The sequence below is a fragment of the Aspergillus lentulus genome, assembly GCF_001445615.1.
Source record: "Aspergillus lentulus DNA, contig: Alt16, strain: IFM 54703, whole genome shotgun sequence".
NCBI classification, from domain to species: Eukaryota; Fungi; Ascomycota; class Eurotiomycetes; order Eurotiales; family Aspergillaceae; genus Aspergillus; species Aspergillus lentulus.
In genome coordinates, this window is record NW_028322113.1 from 713,147 (window position 1) to 736,681 (window position 23,535).

At 50.8% G+C, this 23,535-nt stretch overlaps 6 protein-coding genes across 6 annotated transcripts; all 6 read right to left on the reverse strand.

Moving 5' to 3' along the window:
* Nucleotides 1–907: 907 nt before the first annotated feature.
* Nucleotides 908–3,707, reverse strand: ALT_7720 (uncharacterized protein; the record flags this gene model as incomplete). Its single annotated transcript, XM_033560887.2, has 7 exons — nt 908–1,266; nt 1,325–1,474; nt 1,531–1,597; nt 1,650–2,387; nt 2,438–2,993; nt 3,063–3,405; nt 3,458–3,707. The coding sequence occupies 7 exons, from the start codon at nt 3,705–3,707 to the stop codon at nt 908–910; spliced, it is 2,463 nt and encodes an 820-aa protein (XP_033416778.2).
* Nucleotides 3,708–4,227: 520 nt separating this feature from the next.
* ALT_7721 (uncharacterized protein) lies at nt 4,228–6,217 on the reverse strand (the record flags this gene model as incomplete). Its single annotated transcript, XM_033560888.2, has 3 exons — nt 4,228–5,877; nt 5,928–6,138; nt 6,186–6,217. The coding sequence occupies 3 exons, from the start codon at nt 6,215–6,217 to the stop codon at nt 4,228–4,230; spliced, it is 1,893 nt and encodes a 630-aa protein (XP_033416779.2).
* Nucleotides 6,218–8,725: 2,508 nt separating this feature from the next.
* Nucleotides 8,726–9,793, reverse strand: ALT_7722 (uncharacterized protein; the record flags this gene model as incomplete). The annotated part of the gene is made up of 1 exon (XM_033560889.2): nt 8,726–9,793. One exon carries the CDS (start codon nt 9,791–9,793, stop codon nt 8,726–8,728), a length of 1,068 nt encoding a protein of 355 aa, XP_033416780.2.
* Nucleotides 9,794–10,580: 787 nt separating this feature from the next.
* ALT_7723 (Zn(II)2Cys6 transcription factor) lies at nt 10,581–12,424 on the reverse strand (the record flags this gene model as incomplete). The annotated part of the gene is made up of 3 exons (XM_033560890.2): nt 10,581–11,459; nt 11,513–11,656; nt 11,717–12,424. The coding sequence occupies 3 exons, from the start codon at nt 12,422–12,424 to the stop codon at nt 10,581–10,583; spliced, it is 1,731 nt and encodes a 576-aa protein (XP_033416781.1).
* A 690-nt stretch (nt 12,425–13,114) lies between these two features.
* Nucleotides 13,115–15,015, reverse strand: ALT_7724 (multicopper oxidase; the record flags this gene model as incomplete). The annotated part of the gene is made up of 3 exons (XM_089600310.1): nt 13,115–14,126; nt 14,235–14,706; nt 14,763–15,015. 3 exons carry the CDS (start codon nt 15,013–15,015, stop codon nt 13,115–13,117), a joined length of 1,737 nt encoding a protein of 578 aa, XP_089455203.1.
* A 1,236-nt stretch (nt 15,016–16,251) lies between these two features.
* On the reverse strand, nt 16,252–17,314 carry ALT_7725 (uncharacterized protein; the record flags this gene model as incomplete). The annotated part of the gene is made up of 4 exons (XM_089600311.1): nt 16,252–16,316; nt 16,381–16,543; nt 16,627–17,223; nt 17,282–17,314. 4 exons carry the CDS (start codon nt 17,312–17,314, stop codon nt 16,252–16,254), a joined length of 858 nt encoding a protein of 285 aa, XP_089455204.1.
* Between the last annotated feature and the right edge of the window lie 6,221 nt (nt 17,315–23,535).

Consider the following 23,535-nt stretch of genomic DNA (forward strand, 5'->3'; position numbering starts at 1 on the left):
TTGGGCGGCTACCGCCCATGCGAGAATGGGATTGTCACGTGATAACACATTTACGTCTTTTTCAACGCAGCATGACAGACAGCAGCAGTATTTGTAGTTGCAGGGGAGGGATTAATATTACTTGACCGACAGTACTTTTCATTATTTTTTCTCCATAACCTCTAGAGAAAGTATCTCTTTGTATCCTATTTTCCGCAGGTCTACCTGGTAGGTCTAAAGTCACTTTCGTCATTACCGTACTTTACTCTCCTACTACCTTACTACCTCAGGTACTTACGTATTGTGGCTGCCCCTCCCTATTACATAACCACTGCTGAAGTGTAAACACAAGGGGGGCAAAATTCTTCCTTTGCTTGTTTTCATTTTGCTGCATTGGAGGATCATTTTCCACAGTGGTTGCGTTGGCCCGGGCGACCGATTCCACCGTCAGGGCGTCAACCCCAATCAGCGCACAAATCCTCACACTAGTTGGGCCTAGGACTGGAAATTCTGTATGGATTGGTTTGGGATTTTGGAAGAGATCCACTGGACGATGGGGCTGAGAAGATTTTGGGTTGTTTCGAGAAAGAAGAATATCGAACTCTGACTGTGGAGAGGTGAACACTGGACTAAACAGAACAATAGTGATTTTTAAGAAGAAAGAAAGTATTGGATGTGGTAGATAGGTTGGGACTGTCGCACTCTTCTCTACTTGCAATCATACCGAGTATTTCGATGGATCATAGAATGTAGAATTTAAATCAGTACGACCTGATGGCCACTGATGTAACCAGGAATGCGTATGCGTCTCACGGTGAAACCATCCCTCATAGTCTGTGTATTAACTAGTATGAAACATGAATTTGACTGGCCTCCTTCAAGACAGAACAGCCTTGCGAAGGTCTCATTAAAGTCGTGATTATGCTATCTATTCACTCCCCTCATCCTCATCAGCCATTTCAGCATCCATGTCCAGGACTTCATACCGCAACCCATCGTTGTACAAGACGCAGATCGCCCGGCGACCTTTTCGTCCGTTGACGTCGAACCTCAAGGGCCTGGCCTTCTGACCGGACGGAGAAAAGGCATGCTTGATGAGGCTCGCATGCGTGGAATGCGGCGATAACAAGTCCAGAGTCGTAGCATCTAATGTGGGTTGAGGTGAGGTAGAGTCCAGCAGTCTGTCGCTGTAGGTGATGAAGAAAGGAGACGGCGAGCTGAAGGCTCCTTCGTTATCGAACGTGGATGCCGGCTGAAACGGGACGTTCAGCAGATAGGCAGATCCTTCTACTCATTCCGGGGTAGTTAGTTGTTGGCGAAATAAGCGTGCGAGGTTGATACATACTGTCATTCGACCACAGGAGCATCATGGTATCATCCTGCACGAACTGAATCTGTAGAATTTCTCCTTCCTGCAGATTCAGTGCTCCTATGCAGATTTCCCGGGTAGAACTAACTCCATTCTCGGAGTCTGACACGACGCGGTAGATGTAGACTAGAGGCACAAGAGTAAGCATTCATCAAAACACATTGGAACGTCGACAAACTTACGTAGATGATGTGACTTGATTGATCTCACGGCGATATAGATAACGTTAACTGTACCATCTTCGCTATTCTAGTGTTGATCCCGTCAGCAGCAACGCGTCTAGTCAAATCAATATCCTTACCTCGGAGCACATTGTGATATCAATAACCTCCTGGTCAGCGTCCGGATGAAGAGCAAGAGGTGAACGGTGCAGGATACCTCTGCGCTGTGTTATTGCTATCTGCCCAAAGACTTTTTCGAACTGGAATCCTAAGCGCTTTGTCAAATCATTCATCTTGGGAAGCTCCGGAGGGTTCGCATTGTTCTGGCCCTGATTCAGCTGTTCAAGAAGCTTTTTGAACGTGTCGTAAAAGGGCCGGTCATCTGCAGCCGTCCACTTCTCTGGCGCACTGGCAGAAGGCTTAGCAACGGGCAACCCCATCATGGGAAGCTGCTGGATAAAGTGCTGGAGTGTGCTCTTTGTCAGCGCGCCTCTAATGTATTTTAGAGTCTGTGGATAATCTATCATGTCTGTCTTCTCCATAAGTTCATCCAGAGTTTGTGACATGGGCTCCGCAGTCTGCATATCAATTTCATGGCGAAGCCACTGGGAGAAGGCGATGAACTGAGCCAGTTCCTCGTTGGTATTGATAAGGATCTGATGACAAAGGAGATGAAGACAATCAAGCGTCTCAACAATCGCATTGAGGTCGGTGGTTTCTAAGCCCAGCACTTCGCTGAGCTTCTGGAACCTAGACAAGCCAATAAGTCGGCTAAGCAGCACTTCGCATCGCTCAAGCGCGGGCAGTAGACACTCGTGCGTCAGCCGTCGGACGTTCTCATAGCCGCTTGAGACAGCCTTTTCCCACCGTTTATGTCCCTGTTGCATTGTCAGTTGCATTTCAGAATAAAGCACAGGAAGGTATGTACCCTTTCGCCGACAATATCTACCAGAAATTCCTTCACCGGCTCAAAACAATCGCCTGTCACCACCAGATGGTAAGCGGCCGTGACAAAGTCACAATGGCATTTCTCATTCAAATCCTCATTGATACTGCGCATGTATCGCGCAGGCAACTCCTGCGCATTCTTCCACTCAAGCTCAATCTGCCTCTGGACCTGGCCGATATACCGGAGCAAATTCTGTAACTGGGTAGTCTTGTAGGCTAGAAGCGACAAATACCGACCAGATCTCGTGATAAAGCGAAGATCAATAGTGAGTAGATGCAGTTCACCAGAAGAGCCAGGAGTCGATGCGGACGCCAGCAACGCATGCGTCGAGCTCAATGGATGCGACGCGTGCTGGAGTATCCTGCAAGCAGACGACCCGCCGTCCGATATCCCAGTCTTAAACGAGCCAATCTCGAAGCAGTCGAAGATGCGCAGATGAACAGTCCCATCATCAAACCCAACCAGAAGCACATCAACCGCATCATTACTATTTTTCGACGACGAGTGAAAGATCGCATCGATGGACGCCCGAGAGCTAAACACGTCATCACTAGCAAGCAGTCAACCAAAATGAATCCCGAATCCATCTAGCAAAAATACTCACTCGCTTCCCGTCGCAGGCAACGTACTCAATTTCGGCAAAGAGCTCTCGATATCCAGCAATGCCAGTTCGCGCGGCAAATCAGCCTTGAGCAGCGCCGCGGCCTTGGACGGCTGGGTATCCGGCGACAGTAGATCCGAGACGGTGAGCTGCCCCGCAGACTCCTGCAGATGACGCTGCGCAGCTTTGCTATCTGTGAAGTTGACTCCCCAGCCCAGACAGGTGATGCTGACGGGCTGAGCGTGAGCGCCCGGCTGAGCCGCAGGGTAATGGTGCACCGTTTTACCACTGTACGAGCTGATCAACCGGACGGTGTCATCAGCACAAGCAACCGCCAGTAAATTCCCTGCGCCTTGTCAGCAAAACATCCTATGGTTAAAGTAAGAAGAGATGATGACCATTATCCTTCCATCTCACCGCTCGGATCTCCCCGTCTGCTTCGTCCTCGCCCAGATACGGATCTCCTTTGAATGACCCCCCAAAGACCTTCTGTCCGTTCAGTCGGAACACGCGTAGCTCTTCATCCTCTGTGACTAGGGCGATCAGGTCCATCGTGGGACAGTAGGTCAGCGTGCTTGCCTTGCATTTTGCCGGCAGTGACTTTTCGCCCACGGGCGTGAGCTGTGGCTTGAAGACCTCTTCGGCCATGATTATGCTCTATTTTAATCCATCCTCTGATAATACAGAAGAAGTGAGCTGGGCGAGAGAGTAGGTTCTCGGTAACTATCTCAAGGTTGTTCCTGTAGTTGTTGGAGGGATGCTGGAGTGGGTATTTTACCGACGATGCTTGGCACGCGTTTGTCGCGTTGCTTTTGCACTCCAGCGAACTGGTAACTCAACATATCTCTTATTTCATCGGACCGAAGCGAGTATGGCCATTTAACGCAGAAGAGAAGCGGGGAGACCAAGCTTGTGGCCAATTACTCATAGTACTATGTATCTGGTAATACTTGGTGTTTCATAAATTCTGTGTCAACGTCCGGGTGAACTATATATTTCGTCCATCTAACTTCTGACGTGTTTAAGGTAGGTCGGCACGGAGTAACGTTCTCTTATAATCATAAATTTGTATATTTAAAGAACTGATCATTAAATCTATCTTTTCTTGCGTGTAGAAAGTGCCAACTGCTACAATGCCTGCATTGTCCACACTAAAATAACCGATATTCTATTCCTCGCCAGTACCAGACTGGATCACGTTCCGCAAATAAGCCAATTCGTCCATCATATCCAGCATAGACGTAGAAGCACGACTAAGGCGATTAGATATGTCTCGGTTGTCAGTAAGCGATGCCGTGCTGTTTTTGACATCCCCAGAAAACTCGGTGGTGGACGCGTCGGGAGTTTTCACCAAACCCAGCGTCTCGAAAGCGTCCATGGCGCCGAAAAAAGCTGCATGTCTTTTGGGGTCTCTCTCCACGTTGTACATGTCCTCAATACCGAGACCTGCCATGTCAAGATCAGACTGAGACAATGACACCGTCAAGCGGGGGAGAGGAAGGTTGAAGTGAGGTGAGTCGCCGGCAGTGGAGGTCGCAGGTGACGACTTCGAATTCACTGTCAGGTGAGGAGTGTTTGGATCGCTTGTGTCCGAGGCTAAGGAGGGTACAAGCTGGTCTGAGAATTCCGCGTCGCCGGGATTGCGGGACAGCTGGTTTTCGTTGTTGAAAGTGGAAGAGGAGGTCATGGACTCGGGAGATATTATCTCTGTATCTGTACTCCATTCCGAAAAGTGACTCCTCTCGCAGTAGGAGCTGCCGACAACGGAGCCTTCCGTTTCAGTGAAGTCAGAAAAGCGACTTCCTAGGTTCTCGGTATCGAGTTCTCTCTCGCGGGCGTCAATATCACGCAGCGCTTCATCCATCACTGACGAGGGCGAGTTGGGTAACGTAGGAAGCCGCTTTTCTTTGTACGTGAATGGGGTAGGCGTCGTAGCATCGGGAATGGGGGCCGTTCTCAAGAATGACGGCGACTCTAAGGCCGCTAGCAGCTCTGCAGCCATGTATGAAAATGTCTTTGACGAGCACTTTTCGCTCGCGCTCGTATTGTCGGGCTGCGTCTCAAGAGTTAGAGGACTCCTACACGACAGGTGCTCCATGGATTTTGTGTTCAATGCACGACGATCCTGAATGGACATTGTCAGAGGGGTTTCATGGTCCGCAGACACAGGTCGGCGGAAAAGAAAGTCTTCTGGGTGAAGGGAGTGCTCGTAATGCTTGACAGTCGAGGCCGTATTGAAGTCATGGCCAGATTGCTCTGGAAAGTCAAAGCGGCCTTTTCCACTACTACCGGTGCGGCATACCCCAGAGGGATCTTCGACTTTCGAATCAAGCTCCCCGTCAGAGTGGTGCGTGTTGCTGAGGTCGGGAGATGAAGCATTCAGATACCGGACTGCAGCCCGAAGGCCTCTCGATCTGGGGGGTGACACCGAGCGAGCAGCCTTGGAGCTAGAACTTCGGGGTGTTTTGTTTACTGAGCTGCTTGGCTGGGAAGTCGCTCTATTGGTCAATGCTCCTAGAGGAGATGTATTGAAGGACCAAGCCGGGGTTGGCGCCTGAAGTAGTGGCGGGGATGTACGGAGACGGGGAAGCTTTGGCTTTGGCGGCCGCCGTGGGTTCATGTACTTGTCCTCTGGGTTCATGGTCCGTACATCAGCCTTCCTGGAGCTGGGACTGTCTTGAAAGGTATGCGTAGGCCGAGTGTCGGGAAGGATGACGGGGACCTGAAGCACATTGAGCGGCTGACCAGGGAGCAACGGGCAAAGCGACGTCACTGGTTCCGCTTCGTTATAATACTCGACGTCGTTGTCCAACAAGTACTAGTTAGGACGTCAGTCTCGAATCACGACTCACAGGTGGAAGTACCCACATAATACCAATAAGTGCCACCCATCTTGAGTCCACCAGACCGCGCTGGGGCCTGATGAGTGGGAGTGCCGTCACACACTATGTCCGTGAATGTGTGACATCCTCTCCAATGGCCTGGACCGACGCGGCGATCCCTTTCCATGGCATATGGTTTCGAGAAGTTATCCCATGACCCGAGCAGTTTGACGGACTTGACATTGGGACTGGTAGTACTTTTCGAGGGTCAATTCAGATTCAAGCAAGCTGCTCGAGGACTTACAGCAAGAAGGTCATCAATGTTGTTGAAGACATGATTGCAATTGATATCGCTATAGCCGAATAAACAAACGCACGTAGAGAAACACTGAAGGTATATGCCGGATTGGTTGACGCTGAATTGCAAGTTCAATGAACGAAAAGTCCCAAGTATTCCAGGCGATCTCCTAGGATTATATATAGCCGAAGAGAATGGAAGACTGTCCGTTGTCTAGGACCAGCCCGGACAGCGCAAGTTGGTGAAGGCGAACTGAACGAAAGAAAAACGCCTCGACGTTTCGAATCTCGCCGGATGTCCGTTTGCTTCTTATGAGATCCAAGACGTCGGTATCAGGGGGTCGACTGCGCCGCCAAATTGACAGAATTTAGACCGAATCCGAAGCTATTAATGGTATCTGACAGACCAGTTCGGCAGTGACGCTTCGTAGTTGGCGTCTCGGGAGCCGCGACGACCACAATGACGGAAATTGGATGTTCCTGGGCGACAGAGAACGGAGCGACGAGCGCCAATGGGCTTGACGATACGAAGCGCCAGCGAAAGGGATCGACGAAACGGCGACAGTATATCAGCGCTTACGGCAGTTGTTGTGGTTTCAGGTCGAGGCGAGAAACTGATTTGAGTGCTTAAGAACCTTCAACGGACACCGAAGAGAGATCAAAAATTGACCGTTGTGATGGGACGGCCATCAATTGAAGGTAAAATAGGTGACGTGGGGAATAATAACCATCAAAACTTGAGTATCGTAAACAATCAACAGACAAGAAAAAAGCACCTTGATTATAAGCTAGGATCCACTGGCTGCTGCGAGAACCACGTCACAGCCCTGTAGGCCGATATCTGCAGGGGGGAAAGGAAACCGAGCGTCGAATCTTGAAGAGGAGAAAAAGGATTGGAAGAAATGAGAGGAACTACCCAGACTAGTGAAAAATGGCGACAGCACAGGGCGATGGATAACTTAATTACCTTAAAAGAGGCTGGCTTTCAATATTCGGTCATCGGCCGAGCGAGACCGACAGACTTCAGCTGAAAGTAAAGCCCTTTGTTGAGTCCAATAATAGGCTGCGAGGACTTTGGGCTCACATATAACGTCCTTATTACTCCGTATTATCCCCATTCTGATGACTGATAGCCCTGCTTTGAATGCGATCAGCAGTAGAGCCACCACAATGCAGTCAGCCAGCCATGTGGTTGATCGGACAGTGGAGAATATGAACATCGTCAGCTCAAGCCTTCGACTACCGCTAAAAGCACCCTACCATACCCTAGTACAGGAGATCAACCCTCAATGGCCTACAACGTTACCTTTCCGATCTGTAGGATAGTCCATCAGACCAGTCAACTTCACCAAATGATCAATAACGCAAGATCATCCACGTGAAGACCCCTGTGCACCCTTTACTGTAGATATCGATCTATGAGTCCTCCATATTCCCAACCGACGAGCCATACCTTGGCAAAATACGTACTCATGATACCATATTACCAGGGGCTCATGCCTAATGACTCAAGGTAGACATAATCATTCTCTAGGCAAAATCCAAGACGAACAAAAGACTTGTCAACAGCAATCTAGTAGTCTACCACGTCAACAGATAAAGTCCAAGTAGACTAGACTAGGCTTTGACCGGCGATGTCTCACTGGCCAGTCCTGATGAATCAATTCCAACGCTATCGGATTACGGACTGACTCTAGACTACTTAGCTAGCTAACGCATGTTTCACCGACCCTTAAACGAACCAGATAGACTAATAAGACAGCAGGCATCGAGATCCAAATTGACCAGTCGGATTCCCCGCACGCATTGAAATCCTCCTGGCGCTTACGGCCATGCAGGTACGCTCTTAGTGTGCTTCGGTGCCGGGCAACAGATTGCGGCAGATTGGGACACGTCAGAAACAGCCGACCACGACGTTCTGATGATTATTTCTGTCATTCCTGCGAGTACACCGGTAAGGGATCGATATCGTGGGATTTTGCAAGTCACTGATGTACACAGTATGCCCGAAGGTTGCGAGTTGAAGGAATATCGTGATCTCGATTCCCATGGATCATCTTCAATAGTCCGGAGACGGCGGATGGGTCCCGCTCTCTAGTGATGGCTGAATGGACTCAACCAAAATCTTCGAGCAATACGAGTACGGAAGATTCTTCCTTTTACCTCATTCCACATGTATTCCAGATACCGACCTTGTTCGATTAATTTGCCAGTTCAATATGAACAGGATCCTGCTCACATTTGAACAATGTGGCGCTTACTCCGGCGGGTTTCAGTCTACTCTCTTCACATGTGAGGGACGAGCTTGTCTGGGATGATTACCATACCTGTTAGCTCGTTAGCTCTGCTGGAATGTCCTGGCCAGAATAAACATTAAAATCTACCTGCTCTATTCACGCTGCTAGCAGAGGTAGACGTATTAGATAGGTGCGTCAAGTCCAAGCTGGAAACAAAAATAGCCGCCCTCAAGCTAATGAAACGCCACCAGAATAACAGAAGCAAAGAGCCACCACGTAGCGATCTCGTCAAACAAGAAAACACAACTGGCTAAAACGCCTTCCGCTTATCGTATTTCTTATGCACAGCACCCATCGTGCACTTGAGGATACCCTCCGCGCTCAGCGTCTGCCCGCGGCTCCCCCTCCACGGCACCGTATCGACAATATCCCTCAGATTATTCTCCTGAGTCATATGCCCCAGCTCATCGTCCAGATCCTCCAGATACCTCCTCGCCACCTCATCGTCTCCAATCTGAAAGAACTGGACACCCACCTGCCACGGCACAGCGCGACACGCATCCAGCCGCTTCGCAACGTCCACAATCACACTCTCCGCATCATCTGTAAACACCCCATCTGTAATCGCAATGATATTCAACGGCTTCACGAACCGCACCGGATCGCGCAGGTTGCCGTCCTCATCCGTCGCGGCCGCCATCTTCTCCACGCGCCGCAGGTACGGGGTCAGGATCTGCAGCAGCCGTTTCCCGTAGGGCGTTGGCCCGCGCGGCCGCACGCTGTTGAAGATCTCCTGCACGTCTGCCGCGGTGGTGATGTTGTGGTATGCGCCCGTGGAGGTGGCTGTTGCCTCGCGGCGGTGGTTGAGGAAGTAGATGTCGATTCCGTCCTGATCGTACCGCGTGCAGATGGGCGCGATGGCGGCCAGGGCCTCCTCGGCTTCTTTCCACCGCGCGCCGAGCATACTGGAGCTGTCGTCGACGACGAAGATTGTGTCGAACTCGCGGAGGAAGGCGTACGGTGAGTCGCCTGTGCTGCTGTTGAAGGAGGCTGTCGAGCCGGGTGTATGTGCGGCTGGTGCTGGTGCTTGCGGGGTGTAGGGAGGCGGAGACCAGACGTCGACGTTTCTGGTTTGCACGTAGGTGTTTCCCTTGTGGGGAGTTGACTGCGTTCCCTGGTAGGTGGTCATTCTTGGGGTCGAGGTGCTTGAACTGCCTGCTACTCTGGAGTGACGATGGCCCATCGTGACTTCTGGATTGTCGTTGATAGTATACGCGGGTGGGGGCTGGTGCTGTAGAGATTCCGGCGCAAGAGATTCACCAGGAGAATGAAGAGGGGGAGGAGATCGAGACTTGAATCTTCCAAAGAGAAGCAGCATTGAAATTGGGATCCGGACGATGCTGGTGGTATGCAGTCGGCCCACAAAAGGGGGAAGGTATGATGCCTTTTCTTGGTTGTGAATGAAGTCAGAACTCACTGAACAGGCGGTCTCAACCACAGTTCTACGGATCTGTCAACTATAATCTCCTTGTTTGTTCTCTTGCATAGGTGCGAATACTACTTTCTTATATCTCCTTATGACCCTTAGTATAACGAACAATGAAGGCATATACAAGGCAGACTAAGACTATCCTGTCGTTATATTACCACAAAGAAAACTATCTGTGCGCCAGGCTAAGAAGGCTGAGCTTAGAGAGTCATGATCTAGGATCAAGCCTTAGACGGTAATACGAGGGCTAAACCCCGGATGCAGGGACCAAGATAAGAACCACTACCCAAGCTAGATAAAGGACGTGCCAGAATACAATGAGGCTGAGTCGCGTAGTCAATTATTGTGACTAAGTCATAGTGACCCTTGCTCCCGTATATGGAGTGCAGCAGGTAAGCCTTGCAGCACTGCCCCCCGCAACCGTAGTTAGGCAAGGCTGTGTAGCTGCCTCAGGAACAAATGAAACCAGGGTGTGCAGTCCACCAGAAGTCTCGATCTAAGCTTTATGAAATATGGACGAGGTGTATTATGTATATGAATGTGTCATTTCAATCATGTACAGCATAAATCATCTGATAAGGCGCCTGACGAGATACACAGGACCGTCCACCCAATACGCCAGATCGCCCAGACTATACACCCAGGTTCAATCAAATCCCCCTCATAAAGAAAGCAGTCATTCAGCCTCCAAATGCTTCCAAGCACTTGCCAAAACTTTGTTCTTCACAATGGCGGAGCTCTTCTCCTCTATGAGCACTCCGTCATCGCCCACGCCGTCAAAGACCCCCGCTTCGGTTTCTAGAACATCAATCAAAGCAAGGGCCTGATCGATCCCCATACCGTGCCCGATGAGCCGCAGACAGTCAATGCCCCACTTGCGCACAGGGTGGTTCTTTCCCTCGGTTGCACCGGCCATGACCAGCGGCCACAGTAGCACGAGCCCTGCGGTGTGACTCTCATTGAGGGGGACAGAGCTTGTCTGACTCTCACCTGTACTGCCAACGCCGAAATGGTAGGGTACGCTGGCGCAGATATCCGCAGCCAACTGCCGCGTGATGCTGCGGATGCTGAAGCAGTGACCTTGCAGTTCGCTGGTAGCGCGTGCGCCCGCTGACTTGCTATGCAGTCGTCGCAGACAGCTCAGTATCATTTCGGAGACGATGATGCGCGCGCAACGATACTGGTTCCATGTATGGCAGATCCAGAGATCGCTGTAGACGTGGTATTGATTGTTGTATGGGAGTATGCCGCGACAGAGTCTCTTGAACTCTGCCTCGGAGTACGTATTCTCGACGGTGGTGTATGAAAAGTCCGGAGGAAGAGATGCAATCCAGGCTAGCAATTCTGCCTCGATGTCGTAGGCCGCTGTTAGAATCTCTTGGTTATCTGTCATGTACTTTTGTCTGACGTCGGCGCGGAGGTTGGCCAACTGGCCTACGATGTATATCAGGCGATCACCGTAAGCGTCTGTCTGTGGGCGGAGAAACATGCCAAGTGGTGCACATTCGAGCACCGACGGCGGCACGTGTACGCTGAGCTGTAAGCAGCTGGTAATCTGCGAGTGTTAGCTGTCATTCGTCAAGCTGCAGGAGCCAGCGAATCACGCACTATCTGAAATCGCAGCTGGACGAACAGCTTCAGACCCTCTTCGTTCTGTACTTGTTCTGGACCGCGCAGCTCAAGAATAGCCGCGGCTCCACGAAGATGGTTTGTCCACTTTTCAATATTTTGTGTTGTCCGGCTGGTAACGACCTAAAATTACGTCTGAGCATCATCCATGTGCAGAAAAGAGAGGACATCAAGGCCGCTTACCTCGAAAATTGCCAGCATCAAGACCGCCCCCAGTGTCGAATTGGCTTTCACCTCTGCTGGATTTGAGACAGCGAATGCTAACATTTGCAAAGCGAACCCATATTCCGCTCCAGCAGCGATAATCATCGACGTGTCTTGCCGGACCCGTCCAAGCATCGCCGTCCCCACAGCACCGACACTCGCTTTCATAGCCTCGTGGCTCACGGAAAAGCCCGAGCTGGCAAGAAATTCGGGACTCAGGTCTATCATCCAGTGAAACCCAGGCCACCGGTTGTACCGAAGGAAGTAACAAACCGCCTCATCCTGCGTGGTCTGGTACGACGGCTGAATCCTCGTCAACGGCTGCCGCTCAATCAACTCAGTCTGCACCGGGCTCTCATCGCCGAAGTCAATCACATCGCTACTCCGGCTGACCGAGACCGTCGTTGCACCGGATGTGGACTCCGGACTACTCTCACTCGGCGAAAGGGTGCGTCTGGCCGCCTTCCTTGCCTGTGTTTTGGACTTGCGCGCGGCAGCACTATTTCGAGCCTTCCGGACAACCTGTTGACTCTCATCGCGGAACATCAACGACAGCTCGTCTCGGTAGCCGGGACAGACCCTGTTGCCTTTGAGACATTGCGAACAAGCAGGCCGTTCTTGGTCGCACCGGATCTTCCTCGATCGGCATTGGCCGCATCCTTTGCTGGGTTTCCCACAGAAGACCATAGTGAGCCAATAGTTTGCTGTTCTATTTGGTCGCACAGGTACAGTTCGTGGATGCAGAGACCCGTTCCTGAATAAGTAAGCTGTGCGAGCAAGTGGTACCACCGGCGGGCACAGCGGAGAAGGCCGGTCACGGTGTATGGTCTGAAACCTTCCAAGTGATAGGGGAAAGCTATCGCGGTCGTTGAGAATAGATTATGGAGATGGAAGATCGTGCTCACTACTACCATGAACCACGATAGAATCGAGATGCTTCAAGAGGGGGGATTCCCGTCACGGTCCGTCCGGTTCCTGAAACTTCAGGAGACACCATGAGTGCACGACCCCACACGACCCCATCTGGCTAATTTGTGGGGTTAAACTTAAAGTTCGGCGGTTTCCCGAGGTTATCACTTATCACCACGGCCGTGACTCTGTTTTCGAGTTTCCGGTCAACTGTCTTGAGTACCTTACAGAGTTACAAATGTCAGACTACGGAGTACATGAAGGTCGATCTCTGATACAAGTAAGGGGTAACCTGCGCGGGGTATCCATTAACTTACTTGCCCGAGATCTAGTTGGCCAAGAAAGTCCACGCTCTATATAATCATTTCTCGTCAATCATGTATCTTCTCGAAGCCTCGAAAACTACCTTCATGTGGCTGTAAGGCTGAGCTCAAAACATCCAAGCGCAAACATATGTCACCTCCATGACTATGATCCCGAGGCAGCGAGCCGGTACTCCTCGGGAATGTGCACAGGCCACTTATCTACGCCGTCCAACATTGCCAGCGCCATACCACCGCTCAGATGTACCTGAATGTGACAATGAATCAAGAACGCGCCGGGATTGACTACTTGATATCTTATGGCCAACCAAGTGGGTCCAGATACACTGGGAGGCGTCGCGAATGTGTCCCGTATCTGCGGGGCCTTCAAATTGAAGCTTTCCGGAATATATTTCATCGCCTCAGCCACGGAAGCATAGTTGAAGGCTCCATTTCCTTGACCAATGACGAAGAATTTGTTCGAGTGCTTGTGAATAGGATGTGGTGGCTGTAAAGGTCCAGTCACTCTGAAGATGAGATCGACCCAGGTTCCGTTACGAGTTGAAATCGAGAGATCGGGCTTGGCAGCGGAGCGATTGAACAGAAGTGGAGGCGATTCCTCCACGGAGAGCGGGAAGCTCGAGTTTCCAAGAATCCAGCGGTAGGACACGTTAAACCGGGCGACGTCTAGGAAGAAGGTCTGGGCAACCTCTTGCGCCGGTACCTCCACAGGGAAAGGGGTCACCATGCTCTCGTCGAATATTACGACATCCGCTGTTGTGTTTGCGCCGGTGATGTCGATCGATGGTTGCGAAGGACGCGATTGAGCTTTGAAAAGTGTGTCGTAAGACATGCTCGCATTGGTAGTAATAAGTTGGTTGATTCCGGCGTTCGCTATACGCACGGTGTAGTCACCAGCTGGTTTATCCAGCTTCACCATGACTGAATAACGGTTTCCGTTGGCAATGGTGATGGCATCCACTCGAGCCGGGACGATGTATCTTCCATCGATGGCGTATATATACATGGGATGTTCGTCGATTGAGAAAGTGAGCATTGACACACTAGTAGCACTAATCAGGTCAAAGCTGGCGTACAAGGCGTGTGGATCAACCAGAAGTAGCTCGGTCGAGCCCTGAGACGGAGTACAGCCGGAAAACACTCTCGGTGGAGTGGCACTAAAGTTGTGTGGAGAATTTCCTTCGAGCAGAGGAATCGTCGGGGGGCGCAGCTGGAAAGTCAGCTTCAAATTTGATGAATGGAAGTGCCGTGTTTCTTTCACTTACCCAATATCAGTCAGCGAAGAGTTTCCCAGAAATGCCCACTTTGCCGCACTATACCGATCCAAGGTATTGCGGTCCAGACACTGTACCGAGCCCCTTCCATTGACTAATAACGCATTCACACAATATGCGTCTAGTCCAGTTGCCTCTTCCGCATGCCACAGCTCCTCGGAAGTCAACTGGCGCCAGTCACTCAGCACTATGGGGGTTGTTCTTGCTTCGGCTCGACGCATGGCCTTGACTTCACGCGTACGATTACTTATCAACCGAAAGGGCTTCTCCACTTCGTCATCAGGACGGATATAAATCGCTCCGTATAAGCCATCATCAATCTGCCCTCTGCTGTGAGCATGATACATATAGCTGCCATACTGTCCTGCATTCCACTTGTAAAGAAAACTGCTGCCGGACGGGATTGGTCCCTGCGAAAGACCAGGAACTCCATCGGACCAAGGCGTTCCCGTTTGGTCAATGCCTGATTAGGTGAGGTGTCAGCCTTGACTAGCAATTGTTGTTATTAAACAGGCTTACCGTGGAAATGGACTGCGGTAGCAAAGGGAAGTTGATTATCCACCAGAAACTCAACATCATCGCCCTGTCGCAAGTACAATGGCGGAGCTGGAAATTGGCCGTTGGTGAGAATCATCTTCCGAGCAATACCAGCTGGAGCCCAGTCCTCCCATGTCAGAGTGACCTTGAAGCGTACCACACTAGCGGATCCCCATGAAACAAAGCATAGCAAAAGCAGGGCTAAGGAAGCTAGTCCATCGCGAAAGGAGCCCATGTCGACGACTGAGCTGATGTCAACTCAGCGCAAATTCAACGATGTGGGACATAATGCAACAGCGGGAATCCATTGTTTATAACCTCCGAAGAGGCTTACCAGGCTGCAGTGCGCCCGCTTCATCTCTGAACAAGTGGCATGGCTGGCTGACAAAAATTCCGATTTGTGCGTAGTGTGACCTCGTCCAGAACTCCAGATGCAAGAACATGCAGCCCAGTACATTCATTAGCTGCACACTTCCACTAGCCAACTGAGTCTCCTTAGCTCAGCCATATTGTGCAAACCGGATCGCTGGGTCTGTGGCTGATAGAGTATCGAATCACACATCCATATTGATTAACAGTTTCTGTTAAGTAAGTAGATATCCGTCGAATCGCTTCGACCGACGGCTTTGTCGGTGTAGTTCGACTCTAGCTCTGTTGTCCGTATCACAGCGACGTGCCCGCACATGGTTCGCCAAGTCAGCCAAATCAGCCTTCTGGAAATCAATAGATCCGCACTCGGGCCTCATAAATAATGCCCTGCGACCAGTGGACTATTCCAGTGTAGGATGTAAGCATGCAGATCCTCGATACCAAAGCGCAACTAGTGATTGCGGAGAAGCTTAGATGGTTACACGCTCACGGATACTTCGGTAGTTGGTATGGTCGTACGGATGTGGATGGCCTTAATGGGCAGAGAGAGGGCGAAGGAAATTCAAAGCAGTCAGAGAGATTGAAATCGAACAAGTTGACACTTTGTCAAACAAGTGGATACAAGTTAGGGTGCGGAGCTCAGCTGTTGTTGTGTTGTGGAAACGGCGGGTTGCAGTTCGGCAAGATCTCGGAAGTTATGGAAGCTGTACGGTAAAAGTCGAGACCTTCCAGAAAAGAATGGCCGGCCCGCTCCGTCAGGCAGATCAGGTCCGGACTTCGGATCTATACCTTGGCTCTGGTCCTCGAGGGCCAAGGGAATACAGAAGTTAAGGGAATTACATGCTACAAGAAGCTCATAGGTTCGGCAAATATATGAGATGGTCACACAAGCCTACAGATTCCAAACTACCTTATGTCCGCTCAAAAATCCCCTCAAGGCGCCAGTTCAGGGAAGAGTAGAAATGTCTGCATAGCATTTGGATCAACTCAATATCCTTAAAGGACGGCTAAATACATGCCCCATGCAATCCACAGTCCTGATATTGACGAAAGGCTTTTGAAAGGGCCGTCCGAGCTGAATCAGGACCTTCGGCGGCACAGCTCAAGCGTTCGCGACCTCGTCAAAGTCCTGCGACATGTTGAGAGGAGAAACACCCAAGCTACGTGCTAGAAACGATCATCCATCCCCGATCAGTCTTTGGTTTCTGGTTTTTACCCTCATATGGTTTACCAGGAACAAACTCGGGCGCGTCCCCACGAAGCTTCGAGGTCGGAGTCGATTCGGCGAACATCACCTCCTTGGGACTCTTTCCCTCTGAGGACGGCGAGTATATCTCTGGAGGTGGCGAATCCGTGAAACTCGGGTGAGGCGTGAAACGAGCTGGTTCGAACTCCTAGCGTTCGACAACATTTCAGTATCAAACGGAGTGGAAATAATCGATTGAAGGAGGGAGCCAATGAGTGTGACCAAACTTACCAGTCGTCCGCTTGCCCTGCGAATGTCATGCAGGATCATCTTGTACTGGTCAACTTGCTCCCTCATCCGCTGCGCAAGAATAGGAGGAGGAGTAGTCATCATTGCATGAGTTGAATTCATGGCAGGATGGGGCCCCATGAAAGGCTCTTGCTGCGCATAACCGAGAGAGGGACTATTGATCATAGCGTGAGCCGGATTCATGACGGGGCGCCCGGTCATGACAGGTCCTGGCTGCGCATACACAGCAGGGGGAGTGGCCATCATTGTGTTGGGCGGGATCATGGTGGGTCGGCCGGTATTGACCGGTCCCGGAAGGCCTGGAACCCAGGTGTGCACAGGTTGATGATGCTGATAAGGCAGAGGCTGGTTATTGAACGCATTGATGCGGGGTCTGGGGACTGGTGCTTGCGCGAGCTCAGGAGGAATGAAGGGAACTCTCGGGTCTCTAGAGAAACGTTCTGCGTCTTGCACAGGGACGGATGGGAATGAATCGCTGGTGCGGCCTCTCATTTGGTCTGGAAAATTGGTCGTGTTGATTGTGTTGCCAAGGTTGTTTGGCTGCCATTCGGCCATGTTAGCGACTCGGAACACAAGAGACTGTCATGGCAGGTTTGACTTGATGGTGTTGAAAAAAGACTCGAAAAGACAGACTTACCCGATAGCGCAGATTCCTACGCTCCTTCCGCATGATGCTTGTTATGGAGGATACTGAAGGATAAAGTTCAGGACGAGTTGAAGAAGCAAGAGTAGGATGTTGGGAAGTTGTGGGTGGCCATCACCTTTAGTATTGGGTAGGAAGAGGGCGACGTGAAGGATCTGTTGCACTCTGACAGTCAATGGTCATTCACAATAACTCGAAAGCCTTTGGCCAGCAGGGCATTATGCAAAGCCACTTGAATGAACAAACAAGCTAAGCATAACAAGTCTTTGTGATTCTGTCTTCATGTCTACCTTGCAGCAAAGACAAGCCGCTACAAAGCTGAGACTCTTGTCTTTTGTGCCCTTAAAGTTACCTCTTTCTGTCTGGTCGTGTGAGGAGGATCCTCACTGCCAAATGATGCTGATGCCTCTAATGGGCATCAGTTCGATTCATTTGTGGAAACACATTGAGAACAGTTCAGAAGCTCAACTACCGTACTCGTCGAGCGGAAAATGAGACAGGCATTTACTCATAATCAGTTCTTTTGTAGGGCTAAGCCCAATTTCCTCAATTTTCTAGTGTTTTTGCGGCTTTCTAATTCATCATTGAAAGCAAAAAGGAAAACAAGAAGACCCGGGCTGCAGTGTTCACTCGTACAGAAGCCTTTTTTTTGTGATTTTTGTTTTTACCCAGTTGAAACGTCAAAGAAGCAGAAGCAGACAAGCAGAAGGAGCAACTGCATCAACCAACAAAAAGGAAACCATCATATGAAGGCTGAGTTAGGGTTCAACGAAGGTCAAAAAAGAGATAAGTAAAGAAACATGCGAATCGACTCAACGATGTCCGAGGCCAGGGTATCAAAACGCAAGACAGCAAAGAATGTCATTGCTCATTTATTCGTCAGTCATAAGACAGCAATCAGGTGAAAGTGATACTCCGTAATCGTCATCAGTCGTGCAAGTCATAACCTGGGCGCTCTAAGAGGCGACTTTGGTCCGAGCTTGAAGGAACTTCTCGTATAGAGCTCGCTCCGCAACGGCTTTCTTTTCCATTTTCTTGCGTAGCGTCTCCTCGGCTTCTGTAACAACCGCACGTGCGTTGTTCACAGTATCCAGTTGATGCTTGAGTGAGAGAGTTTCCTGTACGCGTCATTAGTGAGAAGGGCCCAGTCACAGGAGGTCTACAACGGCAAGCAGACTTACCCGAAGCATCTCTGCTCTCTTATCCCTGTCCGTCTCTTCACATATCTCTCGGAAAATCCGAGGAATAAAAGCAGAGATCTCCTCATCTTTCTGCTCCTTAGGAAGATTCAACCAATCTGTGTTTGAGGTATGAGTTATCTGGGAAGAAGCAGCCCCTGGAGACTCGGAGATCGCTGCCTGTTCTTCTGCGATCTTTTTGGCCTGTGATGCCTTCTTGGATCCAGTCGCTGATCTGAGATGACGAGAAACGCGGGTCGAGCGCTGCGGGCTTCCAGTAGAAGCTGCCATCGCTGAAGATCTCCGGGAGCGGCCATCTGCAGCAGCAGGCGTTTGCAACCTAGGGTTTGTGGCCGCTCTAGTACGCGTTGACTTGGTAGGCCTAGCAAATGAGGGAGTTTGGTATTCTTCGTAGACACGTGGCGAAGGGGCCGGGATGGAAGATAATGAGGAAGTAGGAGTCGGGAACGCTCCGGGTGAGACATGGATAGGCGCACTAATGCTGCGAGCACCCTTGCCCCAACCAGCTCGTTCGGGCAGTCTGGGGGACTTAATTCGTGAGTTAGAGGCGGTCGTTGCCGATTCCAATTTACCATCATCCTTACTAGCACGATCGACTGCGCCGCTTTGTGCCTGGTCTGCAGACTCTTCTACCGCAGCGTCGGTGCTCTCTTGGTTCTTCATTCGTGCTTTATCAGCAGCATTTTTATGCTTGAAGATGTTGCGAAAGCTGTCAAGCATGCGATTGCCCCTCGAGTCGGGGAATCTGCCTTTTCCGCGCTGTGCGCTATGTTTGTTTTCGAACACGATATCGTCGAAAGTCACAGTGCGTTCCAAATCTGTTGCGCCGGCTGAATGTGGTATATTAGGAGTGCGAGGAGTAGTCATGGCAGACTCTCCTTGGCTAGCGGAAACCGACTGTAGCGAGGACGTCCGGGTAGGATGCGGGCTATCAGCGGCTGCTGCCCCCTTGACCCTCGCGGCTTTCGGTTCAGGCAAAGTTTTGTCCTTGTTCAAGAACGCATTATGTTCATGGGGAATTTTGGGCACAGTAGGCACCACGTACTGAGACGGAAGTACATTCGAACCGGGATTGTGGAGATCGGTCAAGCTTGGGCTACCAACAGGCTTTCGTGGAATAGAAAGCTCACGTCCACTGAAGTCCCTTCTGGAGACGTTCTCAAGAGAAGGCCGTGGCCGACAAAAGTTCCGAGAAGCTTCAGGGGTTCCTGCAGGGATGGCCTTTGCTTCATGACCTCCTTCAACCGATCTCGAACTCTGCTCACCGAGGCGTGCGTTGTGAGGGCTACCCTGTGTAGTAGTACGAGGGACGTCTCTTTTGAGATCAGGAGACAATTTCGAAGAAAGCTTCGGGGTGCCCATGATAACATTTTCCGCTGACGCCGCGATCTGCAGACGTGGTCCGTAGAAGCATTGAGCAGATCGCTCGAATGGCCGACGATTATCGCCAGTGTAACCGGTGGGCCTCTCAAGCTCGTCCGCGTCTTCCTGATCACCATCCCAGTCGCTACTGGAGGATGATGTGGATGAGTAGCGGGAAACTTCGTTTGCTATGTCTTCATCTCGTATAAACCCCCATAGAGTATTGATTTGATGTTGGAAAGGCGACACATGAGGCCTGCGAGTACTTTCAGTGGCACGGGTCTCACCAGCCTCGTGTCCAATGGAGCCACCTTCAGGCATGTTCTGATGCTCCGTGCCAACCTTTCGGACCGCGACGGGGATTGAGCTACGGTGCTCAGAAGTCACTCGCGTGCCTCTCTGTTGGTTTCCTCCAGTAGACGGGGAAGCCGGGGCAGGGATACGAGTTCCACGGCTTGCCTGTCGAGGTGTATGTTTCTTGCTGTTTTTGTCTGTGCAGTGTCAGGGAGAGCTTTCAAGCGAGAAGGACATACGTACCTTGACTGAGAGTCTCAGGACTTGCAGAGTCAAATGAGATTGTGCTGTCCTGGTCTGGATTTGCAGTAAATGCAGCGTTTTCTGCTGTATTCTCCACAACACCTGCGTACGAACACATGTCAGCATCTTAAATACAAGTCTTAGTCGCTGATAGCTGGAAAGACACGACGGTTGTCATGAAGTTACTCCTCAGCCACCGCAGACTTGAGCTAGCGGCTCTTGCATATCATTGCTGAGTCAAAGAAGGGTAAAAACGGTCATGAGCATGGAAACGGCAGTACAGCAGTGTCTTACCTTCAGAGACTGGAGACTGAGACGGGTTATCAGGGTCATCTGCGGTGTGATTGCCACCAGTCGAAGAATCAACAAAGGGATCCTTTGACGCCGAACCTGGTTCAGGTGGCATCCTGGCCCTTTTCTGGATTCTTAGGGGGGTGATCGTTAGGTCAGATGAAGTATCTGAGAAAGAAGATCGAGGGGAAACCTCGTCGAGGTTATTGGAAAGTGTTTGATATTGAAGGATGGATGAAGAGAGTGAAAGTGGACGACTACTCTGTTGCTGAAGGAAAGAGGAAGAAGTTGCGAAAGACTCAGTTTGGGTGATGCCTTCACCAGAATTTCTGAAATTTGGATGTGTTTGGATAAGAGAGGCGACATCTGAGAAAAATAACAGGGACTGGCGCACTGTGCGGTCCTCGTCTTCATTCACTATTGTAGGACCTGGTCCGTCTTCGACCTGTGTACTAGTGCCAGCCTCTGCGAAAAGCTCTGCGAGCTTCGGAGAATCAGCTGCCCTGCTGTATACTGAGATTTCAGAGTATCGTCGACAGTCCCCGAGTGTGATGGTGCTTCCTATCTTCTCAGAGTGAGTCTTCCCAGGCCACAGTCCTCAGGTATATCCACGTACAGACAAAGTTGACAGCGGTCTCTTCTGAAGCCTAGGGAAACCAAGGAACATCGAGGCTCGCCTGAGCTCTTTGATCTCCTTGATATGATAAATTGGCTTGCACTGTATGCCCTCCACTCAGCTTCCCCAAGGCCACAACAAACATCCTTGACAACACGTACCTCGAGGAGCCGTTCTTGCGCATCCTTACGCATCGCTTTCACAGAGGCCTTCAGTGCATGCAACGTCCTGAGTGCTCTGATATTCCTAAGATTCTTCACGACGCCTCTCACTCGGGCTTTCCTGACTTGATACCTCTTTCTGATCTCCTTCAGAATTCTCTCTTTCCGTGATTCTTTCTTGACCTCAACCGGTTTTGGCCGAAAGAACATCGGTTCAATCCCCATAATCTTAGGGATAGGAGGACCTGTATATTGGCGCGGCGGCCGATACTCGACAGGCTTAATCTTGGTCTCAGTAAACAGCATAAAGCGAGGGACTTCCTTTGGCTGAGACTCGTCATCCTGCTTATCATTCGATTCGTTGATCTGAATCTCAGGGGCCTCGCTGGGAGGAGAAGGGGGCTTGGGAGGCAACTCCTCTGCAGCTTGTTTCAAGTTCGGTGCTGATGCTCTGCTCCTAACGCCTGGTACATAGTTTTCCTTGATCGCCTTGCGCGATTTGCCGCCGGCAGGAATATTAATGGCACTTCTTTTTGTTCTGAGATTGGGAGCTGAGCGCTTCCCTTTTAGCTTCGCTGCACGTGGGTCATGCTTCATCTTGAGTGAGTGACCTGGTCGACTGCCCTGCGAGGAGCCAAAGACCTCGTCTCGCAGGCTATCCCTCTCAAGCTTGACTATTGAACGTCACTTCCCAGCAATCGAAACACAGGAATGGGAGATAAGCAGGGCAGCATACCTATTCCAGCTTGGTTGCCCTATGTTTGAGCACAGTTAGTATCTACACGTGAGGACGATTATGCAAGAAACACCAAGACTGGTGTTCTTGAAGATGAGAGATAAGATGGCAGCAAGACGACTCATTCCAGGGCTGCTAATTGTTGTTCTGAATCGAAGCGAGGGCTAAGCTGATATCCCAGTCCCAAGACAAGTGGCATATGGATATTAAGATGACTACCAAGGAGGTCAAAGAAATGGAGTGCTTCCAAGCAGACATGCAGATAATGACGGCTCTATTTTAAAAGAACACAGTGTGCGAGAGCAGACGAAGATATCTTCACTTCACTGTAGGCATAGGCAACCTAAGCGAGGCGATTCCTATTTGGGAAACCAACTACGTGATAGAGAGCACACCTCAGGCACTGGCCATTCACGGTCGCCTACTTGTGTTTGTTTATTGCTTGGGGTCATCTAGGCCCTGTTGAGATGCAAGTTGAAACTAAATAATTAGCATGGAAGCAGCTTTTTTGTATTCTCGTGCTTCTGATTCTGAGATCTTTGTCCTATATATGGGGACGCAGCAAGTCCGTCGACGCCAAGCTGACCCTAACTGAGGGACAATCGCATGGAAATGGACACCCGCCATCGAGGGACATGAACACATTGCTGTTATTTGGAGAATAGAGGAGCAGAGCTTCTTCGTATACTGATGCTCCTGCTGCGCATACCTTGAGTATTGTATGCCCACCAAATTTCTCGTTTACAGTGTGAGTAGAAATCTGCTAGCATCACATTTGTTTTGCGGCCGACCCGGGCCCCTCAGTGTCGACGTAATGTCCTCTTTTTCGTTTCACGGCGCTTCGCGCGTCTTCTGACGCGGCCTGCGTTTCTTCGCTGGGATCCTCATCCATCCACTCAGTCACCTCCCATTCTATTGTCGTCGAACTGTCATCACTGACCCCTACACCACGCCTTGTCTTCATTATGCGACCCAGTCGACTTCCCTCAATCATCTCCTCGAACCACTGTATACCCCGCGTCGTACCCCGGCGGTAGCTCCGAGTCAGGTCAGGCGCGCGAGCCCGCGAAGGCACGAGAACTGTTGAATGGGCGGATGATGTTTGCGTATGCTCAGCTGGACTCACGGTCACGCCTGTCCTCTCCTCTTTCTCACCTGCTTCTCCGGCCTCTTCCTCCTCTTCGCCTTCATCCGACGATCCCGGAAGAAGGTCGAGGTCCTCTAGCATGCGTTGAGCCTCGCCGTACAGACTACCAATCGTCACAGACATATAGTCCGCCTCCTCTCGAGGTATCTCACTCCAGTATGTGAGCGGAGTGCCGCAGTATCCGCAGAAGATGCGCTGT